Source organism: Pangasianodon hypophthalmus, chromosome 19 (assembly GCF_027358585.1).
Source record: "Pangasianodon hypophthalmus isolate fPanHyp1 chromosome 19, fPanHyp1.pri, whole genome shotgun sequence".
Classification (NCBI taxonomy): Eukaryota; Metazoa; Chordata; class Actinopteri; order Siluriformes; family Pangasiidae; genus Pangasianodon; species Pangasianodon hypophthalmus.
Window position 1 is genome coordinate 10,851,500 of NC_069728.1, and position 19,893 is coordinate 10,871,392.

At 39.4% G+C, this 19,893-nt stretch overlaps 1 protein-coding gene across 6 annotated transcripts in view; it reads right to left on the minus strand.

The window, feature by feature from the left end:
- ryr3 (ryanodine receptor 3) overlaps nucleotides 1–19,893 on the minus strand; it is an 83,802-nt gene that overhangs the window by 18,686 nt on the left and 45,223 nt on the right. For 4 of the 6 annotated variants that reach the window (XM_053242165.1, XM_053242164.1, XM_053242166.1 and 1 more), the window contains 35 exons: nucleotides 19,378–19,651; nucleotides 19,138–19,252; nucleotides 17,694–17,826; nucleotides 16,110–16,213; nucleotides 15,739–15,874; nucleotides 15,463–15,646; nucleotides 15,099–15,207; nucleotides 14,802–14,922; nucleotides 14,171–14,340; nucleotides 13,544–13,764; nucleotides 13,351–13,441; nucleotides 10,730–10,870; nucleotides 10,334–10,497; nucleotides 9,802–9,880; nucleotides 9,591–9,680; nucleotides 9,351–9,497; nucleotides 9,211–9,273; nucleotides 8,651–8,726; nucleotides 8,439–8,562; nucleotides 8,228–8,343; nucleotides 7,399–7,466; nucleotides 7,114–7,235; nucleotides 6,914–6,963; nucleotides 6,737–6,797; nucleotides 5,961–6,199; nucleotides 5,507–5,588; nucleotides 5,290–5,420; nucleotides 4,854–5,171; nucleotides 3,803–4,043; nucleotides 3,458–3,545; nucleotides 3,281–3,373; nucleotides 2,195–2,365; nucleotides 1,309–1,372; nucleotides 1,091–1,221; nucleotides 790–902 (listed from right to left, as the gene is read on the minus strand). In XM_053242165.1, the coding sequence (XP_053098140.1) occupies nucleotides 790–902; nucleotides 1,091–1,221; nucleotides 1,309–1,372; nucleotides 2,195–2,365; nucleotides 3,281–3,373; nucleotides 3,458–3,545; nucleotides 3,803–4,043; nucleotides 4,854–5,171; nucleotides 5,290–5,420; nucleotides 5,507–5,588; nucleotides 5,961–6,199; nucleotides 6,737–6,797; nucleotides 6,914–6,963; nucleotides 7,114–7,235; nucleotides 7,399–7,466; nucleotides 8,228–8,343; nucleotides 8,439–8,562; nucleotides 8,651–8,726; nucleotides 9,211–9,273; nucleotides 9,351–9,497; nucleotides 9,591–9,680; nucleotides 9,802–9,880; nucleotides 10,334–10,497; nucleotides 10,730–10,870; nucleotides 13,351–13,441; nucleotides 13,544–13,764; nucleotides 14,171–14,340; nucleotides 14,802–14,922; nucleotides 15,099–15,207; nucleotides 15,463–15,646; nucleotides 15,739–15,874; nucleotides 16,110–16,213; nucleotides 17,694–17,826; nucleotides 19,138–19,252; nucleotides 19,378–19,651 (4,630 nt within the window). Of the gene's footprint in view, nucleotides 1–789; nucleotides 903–1,090; nucleotides 1,226–1,308; nucleotides 1,373–2,194; nucleotides 2,366–3,280; nucleotides 3,374–3,457; nucleotides 3,546–3,802; nucleotides 4,044–4,853; nucleotides 5,172–5,289; nucleotides 5,421–5,506; nucleotides 5,589–5,960; nucleotides 6,200–6,736; nucleotides 6,798–6,913; nucleotides 6,964–7,113; nucleotides 7,236–7,398; nucleotides 7,467–8,227; nucleotides 8,344–8,438; nucleotides 8,563–8,650; nucleotides 8,727–9,210; nucleotides 9,274–9,350; nucleotides 9,498–9,590; nucleotides 9,681–9,801; nucleotides 9,881–10,333; nucleotides 10,498–10,729; nucleotides 10,871–13,350; nucleotides 13,442–13,543; nucleotides 13,765–14,170; nucleotides 14,341–14,801; nucleotides 14,923–15,098; nucleotides 15,208–15,462; nucleotides 15,647–15,738; nucleotides 15,875–16,109; nucleotides 16,214–17,693; nucleotides 17,827–19,137; nucleotides 19,253–19,377; nucleotides 19,652–19,893 lie in introns of all 6 variants that reach the window. The other 2 variants (XM_053242163.1, XM_053242162.1) reach the window with 1 other exon arrangement.

Sequence of the window (19,893 nt, forward strand, 5' to 3'; positions counted from 1 at the left end):
GGCCTCATCTGATTGGCCACCTCAATAACTGAGTGAGGTACACCTAGGAAATCAGCACAGTTCAAATGTTAAGCGAGTGAAAATTAGTCAAGGAATTTTTTTGGTTTCTGACCCTGTCCTACATTTATTGCAACAAGCTGCTTTGTCTAAATACTCACCATACCAAATATTTGGAAAGTAGATTACTCTCCCAGGTTAATGACTTTATTAATGTGACTGTAAAGGACAGCACTGGAAGGTGACCATTCAGAATGGCAGTAAAAATTGAATGCTTGTGCTTAGTCCTTAGGTTGGACAATGGACTGAAGGAAGATGTTGGAATCATGAGGTCTTTTAGGCTCACTTTACCGTTAGCATGGAGAACAGACCGTCAAAGCTGGAGGTTTGGTACAACTTTTCCAGCCAAACGTACCCATAGCCATTCAGGAAGTAATTATTATTTTTGAATCTAAAGTGTATTATAGAGACAACAAAGAGGAGAAATGTTTTAGAACTAATAGAAAAGGTGTATGGAATGGCCTATACTGAAATACTGGACATTTCACTTTGTCAGACAGGATGTTAAAACATAACAGGGTTTGGAATAGGAAAGAGGACTAGAAATAACAAGAGCAAATATAACAATTCAGTGTTTATTCTAAAGTAAATAGGTGATGAAGGGTAAGCCACACAGGTCAAAATCAAGAAAGCTTATAGCACATAATCTAACTCTATATCCCTATAACATGATAAAACACACTTCTCTTAAGATGATGAACAGTTCATGAAGAAAGTTCCTTCAGCACTCACCTAGGCAGGTTGTAAAGAGGTGCCATGCGGAAACAGGCAACCACAGCACGCCTGCGCTGTTTGGACAGCTGCTTCTGCCATATCAGTTTTTTACACCTGAGAGGCTGCTCCACCTGAGGGGTAAACGATCTTATAGTCCAGTGTGAAGACTGAAGGTCAGTGATGTTGCATTTCAGTACAGTTTTACTGATTGGCTTTGGGGACCAGTGATCAGTAATGCAATGTATTTGAGGCTTTGTGTATTCAGGAAAGATGTAGTATTTGCTGTAGCAGAAGTGTGTGAAGACGGTGTCCCTCTAACCTGCTCAAGATGGAAGACGGCAGCTGAGATGCCTTGGATTTTCTCGATAATGTGGTCAGTATTTAGAGGTTCCTCGCTTTTCACCTCCACATCCTTGTAGAGGTTTAGCTGCCACTGCACTGCCGGGTCCTCTGTCTGCAGCATGTATAGACAGCTTCTCTAATCAACTAATGCCATTATCATTTGTATGTAATTATCATACCTTGATTATATATAACTTGCCTTCTCTTGAAGATGTAGGTTCTGTTTAAGATGATCCTTCACCTCATCATCTGTATCTTTCTGGAAAAGCCAACATATTCAAGATTTGCCTTCTAAAATGTCCCGAATAGAGTTATTATATATGTTAATAATAAGTAATTATTATTGTATAAGGAATAAAACAGCACAAGGTGTGTTCTTGGTCCACACTAGGGTGGTCTAATCTGTTACCACCCTGAAGTTGATTAATTACCAATAAGAGCATTTGCTGCAGCATTTTATTTCTCTTATACTACATCAATTTGCCAATTACTACAAATCTTATTCGACATGTCGTGCTCTTTATCCACTTATAGTTACATTTAATGTTATGGAACATCCGTGAGAAATTAGTTCATGTTATCATTTACTCCATAGCAGCTATAAACAGTCATTCCCTCATCAGCCTCTCACAGCAGCTTGTCATGTTACCGAGAAACTGCAAAGTCCAGAAGACTTTGCTGTGGCTGAAAGCTTACTGACTGTTACAAAGTGCTGACACCCAAGACTCCTTTCATAAATATATGTCTTCTCACAGAAAACTTCACAATGTCCACAATTATATATTCTTCTTTGTTAACTATCAGCACATTTTAATCTGTATATTATTAGCCTTAGATTATGTGGACCGTCCACTATACGACCCCCTGTGAATGAGCTGTAGAACTATAAAAATGATAACACATTAAAATGAGTTTATTAATATAAACTACTTGAAATACAGCTGGCACTACTGGTGGAGCTGCTATTATAGAAAATTTATCAACACTTTCTGACCAATCAGATTTGAGAATTCAAAATTGCTAAATTCAGTTAGAGTATTAAGATAATGTGGGCTGAAAGTATAATTAAAGTCATGCTCACCAGACTGTAGCGGATCTTGGCCAGAGAGATGAGCTCCTGGTCTCCAGCTGTGCACATGTTGAGGCCAATGGGCAGCAGTTTCTTGTGAGCTGCCACAATTAAGGACGTCTGAATAGAGTACAATTCTCTTCTTCTCTTCTTCCCTCTCCTCTCCTGGTCCTGGCCTCCTGACTGCAACACATCACACAAACACAGCATGCTTTATTAGGGGATACTGTTATGAATTCATTTCCTCTCAGTTTCATCTGCATTTTTCCCCGACATAAGATTGTACACTTCATGTGGCACTTTGTTCCGTTTGATCATTTTTAGCATCCTGTTGTCTATCAGGTTTGTTAATGGTATCATATTTCGATTTTACTTGGGTTTAATCAAAGAAAAAGTAAGCTACGTATATGGGCCACATGATATTGCATGTATATTTCTATCTTTACACATTTACTTGAGCAAGAGCATAAACTACTCTTTTTTTAAAAATGACCTTATTTGAATATAACAGAGCCAATACTGCCTGACACGTTTTACACAAAATCTGAGATGGTCACTTGTTTAAAACTAAACAAGTCATGCCTTCACTTTTCAGTACTAATTCCTCTACTCTTTAGCACTGATATTATATGCAATGATAAATGGTTGTTTATTGCAGCTCTCCATAAAATTCCAAAAAGAAGAACGTTATATAGCAGTTTCTTATGATTGCTTTTTGACTTTTTAATCTCAGTAAGATACACTAGTTCACACATATAGAGAGAGAATGTGGTTGGAAATTCAATCATTACTCAAAACAAAAACCTTGATAATCTGGGAAAAAAGTACAGATGTCTGAGGGAATGTGGGAAACAGAAAATTGAACACTGTAAGTGCACAGCAATAAAATAGTTCTGGGCAAAGTTACAAGAAGCAATTGGGAATATATTAAAACTGAATTGTGATTTCAGTTTGATAAGCATCGTTCTTAGGAAACTTTGACATTAAGTATGCAAAGGGATACCTTTGGGGAATTCTCTTAAAGGCAAGTAAAAAGCTATATCAAGACAGTGGCAAGTTTCTGACGACTGGATAATTTTGTTAAACGCTCACTCTCACCTTTGACATCTTGGTCTTGCTATCTCCAGTGAGGAAGGCAAGGTTGTTGATTTCATTTTGCACCACAAAGTTTTGCTCTTCCCTTTTGAAATTCTGTTTGTAAAAAGCAATAGGTGTTGTGAAAATATGTAGATCACAATAATAAAAAAAATCCATCAGAACTCATTAAGATCTTACATGAGATTTACACCAGAGTATGAAAATCTCTGCCACCATTTTGAAGAGTTCTGTTGAATCTGCATTTGGTTTCTTCAGCCATTTGGACCTGGGTAGAGGAGAAATTTATGACATTGTTTCCAAATGGTACTTATTCATCTTCCTCTTTTTAAAAACCATTGACAGGTGCAGGTAGAAGTGTTTCCCTCTTCTATATATTGGTTTGATAAGACTCATCAGGAGAATATGAATGAGCATATTTCTCCTATTCTTATAAGCGTCAGCTCATAACGAGCTCTAGCTTGAATTTTTACCTTGTGGGATTTGTGTTTGATTCGGTGCTTAGTCAGTGAACAGTGATGATACCTGTTGTTGTCCACGTAGCGGATGAGCATGGGATAAAAAGCGTACAGGTCCCTGCAGAGGACAGCAAACTCATCCAGGATCTGCAGCTCGGCCTCCTGGGTGTCAGCCTTGCTTTCAGCCCTTATCATCTCCTCCTCAGCCACAACCTTCACTGTCTTCTTCTTCAGCTTCTCCAGGGTGGGGAGGAAGTGAGTTCGTAAGAGGTCTGCTCCTGCCTTGCTAATGATTGGCTGCGTGTACACTGTATGGAAACAGAATTCAACAATTCCAAACTTTTTTTACAAAACCTGTTTCTGCACATTCTAGCATTATTAAACTCAAAATTCAAAATGTTTAACTGTCTCCCTTTGGTCGAGGCAATTATTGTGTACATGCATTTGATAGTAGCAAAATGTGTTTTTTCACTACGTTGCTGTATCATTTGCTAGAAGAGAATCAGAAGCTATCATTTTGATGCCAGAACTGACAAACGAGGAATAATGAAAACTTCACATCTGGCCACCTGAGAGAAGTGAAGTAAATTAAGCACATAGGGCAGAAAGAGATATATGGAAAACTTGTTTTGATAACACTTCCACGATAATACTGTTAAAACCTCCATATATTCACACAAACTATACAGTTCCTACGTTGTTGGCTCTCATGAAGGAGTAACCCCTGTATCCCCCGAGTGTAGCCTGGAGTCACTGAACCCGAAGCCCTTATTTCCTAGATGTGCATAAATTGCAGATTGCATTCAAGTCAGATTCTCATAAGCAGCCCTTCACTAATATGTTCTCCCTTTCCTTCCCCTGGCATAGTGCCAGTACGGTCATTAAACTAGCCATCAAGCTAATTACCAAATAATGATTTTAGGCAAAAAAAGATTTTGATGAATACACTGCACTGTGCAATGTGTATGCGTTTACATTGTTTGCCTGCAGTTTTATGTCAATTTTAGTATGATATAAGCCACAAAAATCTTTTTTTTTTAAAAAAAAAAAAAAAAAGAGTCCAGAAAAATCTAAAATTATATTTTAGATAATTGGGTTTTTAGTGAAATCACACTCACCTGCAAGCCTCTTCATCCAGGGGGCTTCGTCTATACCCAGGTTGTTGTTGAGGATCTTGAGGATGTTGCCCAGGATGAGGCTGAGGTGCTCAGAGGTGACAGTGGTACAGCAGCTCACATGGCTGGGGGAGTTTTCAGGGCCCTTTTCCCACCAGTAAGAAAGATAGTTACACAGCAAAGGCAAGATGACCTCGATGACATGGGGCATCTCCGTGTAGCGAGCCCCAGAATCCGAGATGTCATGAATGTCTTTCATCAGGCCGTCCAGACGTGGCATCTCAGGACACATCTCCTCCACAGTGTCTGGCATGCTCAGAACTAGAAGCAGACAGGTCCAACATTGTTATACAATAGGAATCTTCAGTGGATTACTTTGAATGAGTTATTAAAAAAATGAATACATATACGCATTTACTATAATACTACGTGCACTCACTTGCTCTCTCTCGAGGTGTCTTGGTGTTGAAGACAGAGCGTGGGTTGTGCATGTTCAGATGAGGCTCCAGGAAAGCCACAGGCATGGCTCCCACCAGAGTAGCCAAGCATTCTCCCAGCACAGGAAGCTGCCTGTTTAAATGCAGAACTCAGACATGAATATCGCAGAGAAAGGAGTTAACAACCTGATCAACAAAGCAATCAGAAAGGTACATTACTTTTCAACATAGACGTTTTTGCCAGTTCCCAGAGAGTACAGGCTGGTCAGAATTCGATAGCAGGACAGTTGAACATCATCCACTGAAATGCAGTGACATAAAACAAGATTACTACTTTCATGGAAAAAAGATCCCACTTTTAAAAAGGCACTAAACTGAGGGTTTATGGTACAAATGTTTGTCACTGTGGTGCTACATTTAAGGGTGTGTCTATAGTACCTTTATTTAGATAAACTTCATAATTGAGAAAATCATTTAAGTGACCTTAAAGACCTCTGATGAACTTTTTTTCTGACAGGGTTTAATGTAGGTAATGGTGGTTCTTTCAGTATTTTGCATCATTTGTCCTGTATGTCTAACTGATTTAACATAATGAAACGAACACTTCAATTGTCTCATTTTTTCTGTAGCTGCTCATTTACATTGTGTGACAAGCGACCGACTGTCCACTTACACAGCAAGTCTGCCCCAAAATGGTGCTCAGTGATGTGCTGAAAGAGAGCAGTAAGAATGGGCAGCAGTGCCACTGAGGTGTAGTTGATGATCTGTGCCACTCCCTTCATCTGGGTGCGAGATTGGCCCAGCTTGCCCAGCTTCAGGTTCTCCATAGTCTTCTCCAAGTCTTCTGCAGCATTCTCAAAGAACGTCCTGACTCCAGCCTTCACCAGCTCCGAGCCAGACTTCATCACTGTCCTAGAAAAGGGGACCACATCATCAGCCCAGCAAACTCAACACTCCATGCTGTGCTCAATGACCAAGGAGCTGTCCTGTTTAATTTTAAAGATTTACAGGTCAAACACAAAATGTGTCTTTTTTGCTTCCAAAGGCTGTTAATTTTTGCAGAAAATTATTAATATACATAAACAATAATAATGGTGTTGTCCTTAAATAAATCCGCAATTTTTAATTTAATTAATTTAATTTAATTTAAATGTATTTATTTATTTATTTGTTTAAAAAAAACATACAAGGATGTTTTCTGTTTAAGTCATGAAATCATAAAGCACAATTAACCTATTTTGTTTCTAAATTAACAACAGAAATTTCAATGTTGACTAAAATAACTGATTATCATTTCATTCACTGCTATCACTTCATTCACTATTAACAGCAATAATTTAAATAGATTTATTCCTTATTTTTCAAAGTGAAATCATGACCTCATAGCAAAATTGCTTTGATCTATCTGGGCCACAAATGCAGTAAAGCCGTATGTGTATGTGCTCTTACCTAATGTCCAGTGAATGTGCCAGGATGTGCAGACAGCTCACCATCGTAGCAGAGTCACTTCCTGACAGAGTAGGGTCGTTGAAGTTACATGCGTTAGAAGTTGGATAAATTACCCAAGACAACGAAAGATTATGATGATCAAGCTGTGAATAATGATCAAGCCTTATTTGGCCTTACCAAACAGCGAAATCCTATGTCTAACCAGAGAAGCCAGCTTACAGAAAAGACTGTAGAAAAGAGACAAAGACATCAATGAGAAAATGAGCACTTGCATGTTCAACTAACTTCTAATGAGCTTTCATGCCTCATTATCTTAGTAACAGAGCCTAGTTCTAAGTATGTGTGCACATTTTAAAAAATAAATAAGAAGGCTAAACCTGGTGATCATCTCCTTCTCTTTGTTAGAAGCATAACCGCTGCTGCTCAGGTTGATGCTGGGAGAAGACAGGAAGTAAAGGCAATGATTCTTAAAGTACTGGTCAAGCAACGGCAGCAGGACCTGTAGTAAACAGACAGCAGAAGCAGCCATATAAATGATCATATTCACTGATTATAGCAAGTGAAGTGGATATTTATTATTGTACGCATGATCAGTGGCTAGGAATAAATTAAAGTATGTTAGAGAAAATTGATCTTCAGATGTGTCACACTTCCAACCTTACCTTCGCAAAGAACTTTATCTCTTGCTCATGAGGCGATTTGTCAGTTTTTCCGCTGGTGGCCATAGCCTCTGTAAAAGTTTTGTAAGTTTTGTAAGTGCTCAAAGAAGATGCTCTACATCTGCATTTCTGCAATTATCCCAGACAATAATTTCGACATTTTACATTTCCCTGTACTGAGAAATTATGATCAAGCCCATTTACTCAAACTTACAAAGGGCAATTGCTTGGACAGTCAGTAAACATTTATATGAAAACAAGTATTTCTTATAGAATGCTTTCATGACTTCTTCAGTCAAAGGTATTTGGAACTGATGCTATGTGTATATCCTGTGTATATATTTAATATCTCCATATTTTGTCCCTGATGAGACGAGGCTGTTTGTGCTACCAAGTAGCCCACATAGCTCAAATTAAGCACCATCAGTGTTTGCCTGATGCTGTGTGGATTCCACCAAACCTTTTGGAAAGCTGATGTAACTTTTACTGTATTGTTTCATTGTTGGAAAAATGCACAGAATCACATCAGAACAGTTTTAACAAGATATTCTCTATGTTTGTCTCAATTTAAGACATCATTAGAGTATAATTAGGTTGTAGTTTTGATTTGTGTTGTATAAATAACACATTTTAAATATTTATTATCAAAATTCAACAAGTGAATTTTGAGTATACAGGTTATCTGTTCTTTTCTCAGTTTAGGGCAATGTGTCTAAATTCTTGCTCATTATATTCAGTCAAAAGCATGTAGTGGATATTGGTTATCACATAAATGATGTATAATATAGATATCTGTACTGGATTTTCACAAATGTTCTCTATTTTAACTCACCCAGATGGGCTATGAATTCCTGTGCTGAGTCTACATAACTCAACAGCCTCTTAAGGAACTTGTAGGCGATCCTCTTTTCCATAGAGGAGGAATCCTGCTCTAAGTCCTTCAAACCTCTAGTAAGAAAAATCATCAGTGGATGATCAATACAAGCGATATGCATCATTATTGTAAGGAGTGTTCATGACAAAGCTTGCAGAGAAATATATACCTGCTTATTGCATATCCGTTGAGCTGCAGGAATTTGAAGAGCTCCTGAGCCTTTTCTCTGTCTCTGAACTTCTCCTTCGCTGTCAGTGTGTCATAGGGTACCAGCAGTGGGTGAGTCCCACCTCCTGCAAATAGAAACACAACTTATGTGGTGTTGTGAAACTTTGTGAAACCTTAGATAGTACAGGCAGGTTCTCAAGAAAACAATACTACCTTTGCTGCTTAGTTCCATTTTCTTCTTCTTCGCCCAAATATTGTGGTAATTCTCTGCTACAATCTCTACCATACTCTGCAGACAGTGTTGATAGGCATGTATCCATAAGAGTATACAATATAAGAACAATAATAGTACTGAATATTATTAGAATTTCACAGTGATGTGAAAAATATTATAACAGCAAACATGGACAAAATCTATCATTTTCAACAAGCACATAGGGTGTGATTGGTCAGGTGAAATATATTATGTCTGTTATGAGTCAAATGCTTTATTTTAATTTAGAAATGCCCTTGTGTTAGCATTTGTATAAATACATTCCTTCTGGATTTGTGTAGCCTTTTTTCATGTATATGACTACGATTTTTTTTTAAAATGGAAAAAGTTCCTGAGCAAATGAAGCCTGTTAAAACAGTGCAGAAGGAAGTGGAAAGTCTATTACCAAAAAAAGGCTTATATTATAAAAAGGCTTCAAAACATTATACTACCATCATTCTAATCTTTTTTATTCACACTAATGAATAAGCAAATAATATGGACTAAAACCAGAATATACCTGTAGCTCTCTAGACAAGGTCACATTTTCCAAATCCACAGGTGCTGGATGAAATCCTTCTCCCTTTAAAAGAACACATGTATCATATACATCTCTATTAAATAGCTGTATATATTTCATTGCATCTTAAATCTTCCTACCTGGGAAGCTTCTGAGATCTTAAGCTGTTTCTCTGCCTCGCGCTGTTGGAACATGGCCTCCCCTTCTTTGGTCCTCTCAATGGCCCAACCCATAGCCAACATGCTCTTCAGAGACTCCTTCACCGGGTAGCGGTAGGTTTCCCTCTCCTGAACCAATCCCAGCACATCAAGAGGAATTACCACATTATCATCTCTGTGAATAACTGCTCTGCACTGGATATTTAAAAAACACATGGGTACCTTTTCAGTCAGTGCTTTATAAGGTTTCAGTAGAGGGTGAGTTTTGGCTTGATCATCCACTTTCTCACCTGCAGTCCAGCCTAGTGCAAACTGTCAGATGACAGAACAACAGATCATATCTGTCATACACTGGGTGATTATTTATGTAATTCTCCACAGTATCGCCTGAAAAAGCTCAAATGTTGTTCCACGTGAACAGCCAGTGACCTACCTTCTCAGAAGACCATTTCTCATGGCAATGCTCAGCATATTTGTTGGCAATGTAATCCAGTTTTTCAGGCAGTGAGATGCTGAAAATAGAAGGTTACATTCTGTTAAATTTATAAGTGAATGTATATATAATTTAAAAATAATGCAATTTCAGATTTTCAAAATTACAATCAAAACCCAAAAAAAAACTCACTGAAGATTTTATAGTTATTCAGGCCAGTATTGTATACTACAACGTAAGCCCATCATGCACCAATATGCAAATTCATGCTGTAAAACATTGCATGCCGTTGCATCTCGTCTGAGGTTACAACACCATTTAAGCAGGGGAAGGGGCACGTAAGACTGTGTGCATTTCTAATTTGCATATATATAGAATATATTTGAATTCTGTTAAGTTTATGAAAGAAGTCACGATGAAGACGGAAAGCTGTTATGCCAATAGCTTGTGTCCCGATAGTAAAACTAATGAAGGCCCTCAGATGAGTGGCCTGGAATTCCAGGTAGATTTACTATTACTGTTTATTGCTTACTTGGCAGTGCTGATAGGCTTGGGATCAAAGTTTCCTTGAGCATCCACAGACACCTGCTTTACCAGAGTGGTGGCTGGGCTCAGGTCTACGTAATCAGGGGGGAGGGCTCCACCTATGGCACTCAGACACGTCATAGCCATTTTGAAAAGCTCTGCATCGTATTTCTGCAGGAGAGATTATGGAAAGAGAGGAATGGTAAGGAGTGCTGCACATCTGTGCTGTTCCATGCTATGAATAGTAAGCAGGGGTAAAGGCTGAGGAAGCACATAGACTCCTTGGAGGTAAACATGGCATGAGTACTTGCAAATGAAATGATTCATTATTCGCTTGACTTTTTACAGATAAAAATATGCCAGAATATGTCAGTGATTCTCAGGCTGATGAACTGTTCAGTACCTTCTGAGAGAGCGCATCAAAAAGACCCCAGAAGAGTTTCTTGGTGAGGTGGAGCTCCTCCTCTGATGCCATGCCATAACTGCCCAGGCCTGAGGGCAGGCAGTAGTATTTCCAGTTCTGTTCATAGTGATTGGTCAAAAGCTACAATAACAAAAATGCACATGTTACGAAACAAGCATACATAGCAGCATAGTACTCCTTCATTCATATGGGGCTATGTTCATCATAGTCACAAGGAGACTCCGTCTGAACAGCCCACACATGGAATATTCACAATTTTAAAAAATCCAAATTTACTGATAACTCTCTCTTTCCTGGTAATAAGGTGAAGCCCATGCAGGTATGGATAGTAGTTAATGCTAAGTGTAATTAGATTTTACTCATATCCACTTCTTAGTAATTTATCAGCATGTCTGAGGGAAATTTTGGTAATTCCAACAATTTTGTCTTGTTTCTGACTCTACAAAGTTTGTATAAAACATTTAATGGTATGTAGTGTATGCTTGTTGTCCATATTTTCCAATTGCCTAAAAACAGTGTCGTTATTACTTCACCCACATGAGCAGCAAGAATATTGCATGTTTGCCTTCCCATATCAAAAGCACAACATCAAGAAATCCATTTGAATGCACCACATTATTTGCATTTAAATCATTCAGATTTTTATAATCCAACTGATCTGAACACTAGAACACTAGGTATGCAACTGTGGTTCTATGAACTCTAGGTAACCACTGGTGTTAGCGAGAATCACCTGGATACTTCTAGTGCATGTGTGTACACGTGCCGAGGTCTTCCAACAAAGTCAGAAAGTGACATATGATGCAGCGTTCGCAATAAACACACTGTTATACCAGTCATCATTCCTTGTACCTTCCTCACCACACTGGGAGGAGTTATGGTAACCATGTAGAACCTGAAAATGTGACACCTAGGTAGCAGCACTGCAGACTTCCTCGAGGTGCACACCTTTAAGTTATGTGAATAATGGAGTGTCATGTCACAGGAGCCTGTCCATAGGCCATAATACTGATGCAGTCCACTGAATGAGCCAGTCTCTGATTAAAAAAGGAAGCCTCTTCTGGATTTTTCCAAATGAATAGTTGGTCTGCAGATCAAATGGCCACCATCTGGTCTAAGTAGGGCTCTAAGTAGGTCTGGTCTAAGTAGGTCCCACATATTGGGCACAAGAAGTAACACCCTACAGACTCAATTTCAAGGAAAGCTGCAAGGTCAATAGATCACCTAGCATGAGGTCATTAGATCACCTTGGGCGATACATCCAAGTCCTGGGTTGGACCAGAAGGTCACCCCAGAGTCATCTGGCCACCAATGCATGCAGTCTCTTTTTGCTAGGGTATTTGCTAACAAAAAGGCAATTTTCAAAGACATTAATTTCAGTTCAACATCTTGCATAGGTTGATAAAGAGGAGCTTTAATGGCAAAATGGGGAGATCCCACACAGAGCTCCCGGTGAACTGTAGTAGATGAAGGTGTCTTGCCCCTTTCAGAATGGTTAGAACAAGTTTATTGTCCCCAAAGAGATGCTATCCAAGGTGCTGTGACATGATGCACCTAGGGGATCAGAAAGTGTACAAGGATCGAGTCAATGGTCAGGTCATCATCAGTTTAGAAAATCTCAGCATTGGTGTCGCAGCACCACACACTGCATCTATAAGATGGTCAGTGCTGAGGCAGTGAGCCCATGGTTGGTGCTGATCATCATCTTCCAGGGGATTTAAACAAAGAGTGCAAGGCACGCTACCTTTAATCAACTTTATACATAAATTTCTGAACATACCCTGGATACCAACAACATATTAGACAAAATATTATTTACGCATTGTTTCCTACCCCTATTTTGCATGTGATGTAATTCACACTATTATTTATAAACCACTACACAACATGCCCACTATTTGCATATGCAATTTATTCCATTGGTTAATTATTTTGGATTTATGTAAATCAGCTAAATAAGGTAGCTTATGATCATTAGCTTTTTGAGGGGTAACTAAAGGTCTTATGTAGATATTCAACCATAGTGGTAGCTGGCTGGCTTGGTGTGAGACTGATGGCAGGCAGTAGGTTGCTGTCACACACTGGTAGTTGAGATGTCAAGAGTATGCTTATATGTTTGCACCTACGATACAAAAGATCATGTTGGTTCCATGATCACAGTTGGATCAAGTGACTTGGAAGCCCTTGGGAGTGCGCATGTGTGCATGTGTGTGGATGTGCAGTGGTAGGTGTGAAGTGCTAACACTTTTTTATCTGGCACTGAGCCTTCCAATATACATTACAGATACAGAAGCCTATAGGAATAACAGCAGATTTGCACCCCCAGTCAGTTAGAAATGGTGCTGAATATGGAACTGATGTGCAGTTTACATAGGAAAGAATAATAAAGAAAAGTAAACACAAAACCTATAGGTTTTAATCATATGTTTTATAAGTTTTATAGTTTCATTTCAGCGTCTAATCATGGACAAGCATCTTAAATTTTATAATTCCAAGCTGCAATACAACACAAAAAAACAAAAAACATACTTTTATATTGATGGAGTATTTCTAATTTCTAATAAATGAATTTAATATAGAAACTAAAATGAAATGCTCACCTTTATGGGCATCTTGCAGTATTCTGTTAGTTGTGGCACATCAAAGACCAGACGGCGCAGGAGCTGCTGCAGCATAGATGGCCGCAGGTGTCTGAGTAGATAAGCAATTAAAGCATATTTATACAGACTCTGGAATTAGCTATGGAAGTGTTAAATCTCCACATGAAAGGCTGGATTAGAACATGGCTCTTACTTGCAGATGGCAAGTAGGCACTCCTCGATGGAGTCTCTCTGGGCCTTGGTGAGTGAGCGGCCCTTGGACAGTCTGTAGATGGTGTGAAGTGTGGAGTCCATGAGTGAAGCGTAGTGCTCCGTATGAGCAAAGAGAGACGCACATCGTGTCAGCAAAGGCAGCACAGCTGAGCCGATATACCTATTCAAGGCTAGTGCTGTCTCTGTGGTGCTCAGCAGCTCCTGGTTGCAGTGGAGCAAAACACAATGTTAATCAATGATAATCACTCTGACAGAAATCAGCTTATTATATTATAAAATGTGTTTTTAATGATTCATTCCTTTTGGGCTGAATTAATTTGAGTGCTGTTTGAAAACTCACTAAGGTCACTGAAGAAAAATTGAAGACACAAGGATAGCTGAAAATCTCACTGGAAAATCTGAGTTAACACTGAACATGTTTCGAATAGTACTGAATACTGCAAGTGCTGTTGCTTCATAAACTATAAGAACCCATCATGTTGCAGTATGCAGATGGACATCAGACCACGTTTGTATTCTGGCATTATGCTGCATTTGACTGAAGGTCGTAACTCAATTTCGGAAAAAAAACCCAAAACAAAACAAAGAAAACTGGTGAGCCACTCACTGTGTCCAGAGATGCTGAGACCCTGAAGTCAGGCAGGAAGCCCACCTCCAACAGGTTTAGCAAGAAGCTTTGGTCCTCAATACCATATACACGGTCCAGGAAGAGCACCATTGGTGACTTGTGCTCCGGACAGAAACTAGCGTTCATGTCTGGCTCTGTCACACTGCCATCTGGAGATGCAAAGAAAACATTTTAGCAAGGGAAAAAAAAATGGAACACATGCCACAGATGCAGTATCAGTAAGGTGCTATAATGGGATTTTTAAGACAATGCAACACACAGACCAGAGAAGAATGTATGGCAAGATTTTACTCTGATTTTATCCCTCAGGCTTTAACTGGATTGCTAAAAGACGGCATTCCAAAATAAATATTGGGTCAGACTTGATGCTGGTACACAGTCAGTAGAATTTTTTGCTTGATAATAGCTGGGCTAGGGGAGGTGAAATGTAAAAATATTTTTTGTCCCCACCCATGTGTATTCTGCCAAGAGATTCAAGAGCCTTGCTTTAAAGAAACTGCTATTGGTAAATAGCTCACAATATGACCACGGACATGAACTAAGTAAAAAAAAATTCAGTTTTGATTTCAGGTTGTCTTTAAGAGATTAGTTCAGATGAAGTGTGTCTAACCTTTGTTGACTACTGGCACTTTGAGTGGTATGCTGATGATGCCCACTAAGTCTTTAGTAGGCACTAGAGAACGCAGGATGGCACGGATACGCAAAGCTTCACCCTTGCCTGCGTTGATTAACTGTGAAGCATCAATAATACAATGTTCATACACATTATGAATTGTGTCAACCACCTGACAAAGCATTATTGAATGTTACTCACTAAATCAAAGACCTAAAATTGCTAAAGAAAACAAAGGTTTAAATCTTTTAAATGTGTAGTTATTTAGTTTCAGTATAGGAGGGCACAACTCACATGCATCTCAGGGGCACAGCGTCCCAGCAGATCAATAAGGGCTGAGTAGAAGGACATGATAGAGTTGCCCATGTGTGCCATCTCTTCCTCCTCCCCATCCTCCCCAGACCTGTCTCACACACACACACACACACACACACACACAAAGGGTACACATTCAATCAATCACTTTCATGGGCTTCAGTTGGAGGTTAGAGGCAGGGCAACAGGAACTGCATGACATCAAAACAAATCTCAATGGCCAGACTAAGAGCTAATGGCTTGGAGATGTTTGTGTTATTAGCAGGAACTTAGAGTACCTGTCCACCACAATAAATGAATATTAAATGCAACCATTAGTGGCAGAGGTCATGTGGGCTCTTACGCAGGAGCTCCTCCTTCAGACAGGCTGGGCAGATCGAGAGCAGGGTCCTCGGAGATCTTGATGGCCTCCAGCATGGCAGCCAACAGACCTTGTCCCCCCTCTCCCCTCAGAGCAGGGCCAAAGCACTCAGGACGCCTGATCAACAACTTTACCACTACATTGGCATTCTCCTCTACACTCTCACCTGAAGAAAACAACAGCAAACATATCTGTCTTTATACAGTAACCCTCTATTCATCAATAGCAGGAGATCTGGGACACTGAACCAAAGCACACCATTGACAAAAACAGCAAATCGGAGGAAAGACAGGTAACGTTCTCCTTCTATAGGATTCCAGCCGATGTCAGGGTATCCCTTAGCTACCAGCATAGGGCAGCTCTGAAGACCACAACCAGCCAAGTATGTCACCACCTGAACAAATTAAATGTGGGAATTAGCTTCCTGGTACTCAACCATCTATTTAAGGTCTATTGGAAAAACCCTAATGCAAAAATTGTTTAGACACTTATTTACTGTAACAGTGAAACGAGTAACAGTATCAATTTTTTTTTCTATTTATGCACATTCCATTTCTTTTAAGTAAATATATTTGGATCTATAAAATATAAGTGAGTGTTATTTAACATCAAATCATCATGTACATTACCTTTTCTAGGTCTGGTTCCTCTAAAGCCAGGGCCAGACTGTTGTTGTCCATCACTGAGGCCGCAGCCACATCCAGAGGAGTGGAGCCCCTCATGGCAGGACAAGCTGTAGAAAGGACAAAGGTCTTATAGTTTGTCTCATCCGTTATGCTCTTTAGTATATTGACCAGCAGGGTGCAGTCTTTCCTCACCTTTGCAAAAATGGCATACAAAAAAAAAAAAAAAAAGACAAAATACTATGTTGCTATATTTGGTATCATAGTAGGTTTGGGATGTATCTAATGATAAGACATCACTGAATCTTTATTAGTCTGTTTGTATGAATAAGAATGCATTTAAAGGTGCAGTATATGTTTTGGAAAATATTATCTAGACCTTTTTTTAACCATATAATTACAAAAAGACCTTAGAGAAACTGTGATTTGCAATTCTTACAATCAGTTTCACTAGTTCACGTTTCAGGCTTCTGCTTATATTTTGCTAGCCCAGAAATTAGCAATACCACTTACTCAGTTCCTCCCATGTTCCTTAGAATGTGACTCTCAAGGCAGTGTCAAGAGAGGGGTTAGCGTCAGTTGGGGTGAAAAGGAAGGATTTCGATGTTTACCCAAATGTGTTCAGTCTCAGCGGCTCTGAATGCTGCAGGATGCGCCTTTAAAATGTGTATGAACTTGTGTATGAACAGTATTTAATAAATTTATAAATGTAAAATATGAAAATGCATCAGAGCTAAAAGTACACGTTGTAACATGAAACAAATATAAGCCATTTGAAAAATGAACAGCAAGTAAATGAAGATATATTTATGTTCATTCTTATTTTCTCCCATCCTCCAGCACAGTAATGTTCTCCCATCCAACTTCTACTAGCACTAAATTTCCCTAACTACTCAGTTACAAATGGATGTTACTTGCATTATACAGGTCACACTCTGACCATGTTCAGATGGGGCTTTAGAGTTCATGATAATTATTTGACTGCTTGCTAGTTTGACAGGAGGAAAATGAGAATCTGCTCTAGGCAGCTCTCAATAGTGCTGAGATATGGAGATGGGGAAAGGTTCCTGCAGAGTCAGGCAGTCTTAGCAGCCTGACTCATTCCTCACAGTAACAACTCAAGCCCAACAACCACAGCAGCACGGCTTCCAATACGCTCCCATGTTAATCAGTGTGGCATTTTACACCGGAAATGTGCGATGAGCGCACCAAGCGCAATTTTCCACTTGAGTTCTATTTCTGTAGTGTGCCACATGAAGGATGGCAGGTTTCTAGTTAGAAACAATACAGAATACAATATTCTTGCTACAGTATGCATTGTACACCCAAAATGTAAACAGCACATGAGGTATATTTCAGTTTACAGCCTCTGACATCAGTTAAAATTCAAACCTCACCAAATTTATTGGATTAACAAAATTTATGTGATCTTAAAAGGTGGTAATAAACAGATATTTGCATGTCATGTTTTCTAAATCAGTGCAAGAAAACAGTAATGATTATTCCACACCCAGCACAATTGACACACACAAACACACTGTGTGTCCAGCGTAAAATGAAAAGCATCTGCGTGTGGGTGTGTGTATTTACCCAGCCCCACACTGCTGTTCTCCAGTAGGTAGCTCAGGTGTTCAAACATGGCTTTCTGATTCTCACGGCTGATGCGACAGAAGTAGCAGAGGAAGCGGCAGCAACTGGCCACCATTTTGGGGAAAGCAATCTCCTGCAGAGAGATAAAAACTTTCTTTGTAACTCTACACAACAGGTTGGGATCTCTCTTCCTTCTGCTTTCCTATGCCCCCATAATGACAGCTCTTCAATCTAGTTCTGTGTCACCAGAGTACTTAAGTCTTACTATATCTAGGATAACACTATGTTTTCCGCACTGGCGTTTTGTGATTATAATTGGTTCTTTTTTATATACAGACTAGCTCTACTATCTCTAACACTAGTATGAATCAGCATATGACTTGAGGTTATTAATCCTTACAGGTTATACAGGTATATTGTATTGTTGCACCTTCAGCTGTTTGCCTGTTTCATAAGTTGCTCTGAATCACAGTGTCTACCAAATCATTAAGTGTAAATCTACACCTTTTAAAAAGGTAAATTTTTTCTGTTTTTCTCAGTCCAAATTTGAAGGATGAGACTCAACAGTGCATGCAAGCAACACATTTTGGGTTTACACAGATGTGCAAGAGAAATGTGAGTCCAGGTCTCAGCTCATATATCTGGTGTCCATGTTACCCATCTAGAGGCCCCCTTAATGAAGCTGCCAAGGCGAAATGAGAAGTAGCAGGGTGATGTGTCACCACAGAATCTCTGTCCCCAAAAAGCATCTACATGTTCTCTGTTGTCATTAAATTACAGGCCTGTCACCTGGTGTTGCCCAAAAAGGAGAGGCGTCAGAGTTCACCTTCTCACCCAATACCCCTTCAATCATCATGGGTATGAGTGGTTAGACCTTGAGAGGCTCATTATCTGCTAATCTTTGTGACTTAGAAAACCTAAAAACACAGGCTTTTTTACCACAGACAGCTACTGCCTGAGCAGACATAAACCTTACGCATCAAGAAGCTTTGGTCAATAGTGGCTCCCCTCAAGAGTCACACACAGTTCATTAAGAGTAGGCTTTGCAAGTAATGGGATCTCATACTTTCATCATTAGTTAATATGAGTGATCAATTTAAGTCTATTCTTGAAGGGTAACAGCATGAGATAGTCCATCATCCTAACATAACAATATAACAACCATAACTACACAATTCACATAAAAGTCAGGACTACTAAATGTAATAATTGAATCCCCATAGGTTAGAGTTCATGTGGTTAGGTTTGGTGAATACACAGTGGCAATTTAATGTACAATTTAAATTCAAAAGTCAATTACAGTAAAATAATTACCAGAGACTAGAATTGATAGGTTCGTAAAATATGTGTTCATTTGCTCTCTAAAACAAAAACAGGTCTGACACTCTTCTAGAAGAGTGTATACAGAACCTTAGGACAAAATGCAGGAGAAAGAGTACCGTACCTTAGATTTGTCCCCTCCTAGCACGTTGACCATGACCTCCATGACTGTCTCGTGCATGCCCAGAACCCGCATCAGATTTGGATGTTGATAAAACACTTTGTTGTTCATTATATCCCTGTGAGACAAAAAGTAAATAGTATTCTAATGTTAGTTGGCAAGAGAACAGTTCTACCCCACTCCTAAACCCTTCACCAAAGTTTCACCAGCTGCATGGAATGTGCCTATCTCAGATGTCCCTACCCCAGGCCATCGATCATGAGCTGGCCCTCCTCTTCACCCATTCTGACGCTGAGCAGAGAGCGGATCTGGCCCAGCGAGGCCAGTAGGTTAATGGCATCCTGCACAGATTTCTCACTGATGGTGTAGCTTTTTCTCATGGCACGCAGCAGCTCACCAATGCCATCGTACTGCCTCCGCAGCAGGCTGAACATGCTTCGCACCAACTCTGGGTTCTGAATTTTGCATTCCTGAGCCCAGCTCACCATTGTCTGTGAGATCAGCTCCTTCAGGTTTGCTAATAGAAAAATACAATACAGAGAGACATTAAGATACTCTTACTGAACAATGGATTAAATAAACTGAGAGGCCATGGTGTCTTTAACAATGTCTCTATGAGGTTTAAGTAAGTCCATTAGAACTCCTTTGACTGTAAAATAGATTTCAGATTATTCAGATCACACTATTTAAATGTGCACAGTAACAATGTATATGTATATATGTATATATTGGCGATATATTGCTGCATGAATAGTCCTA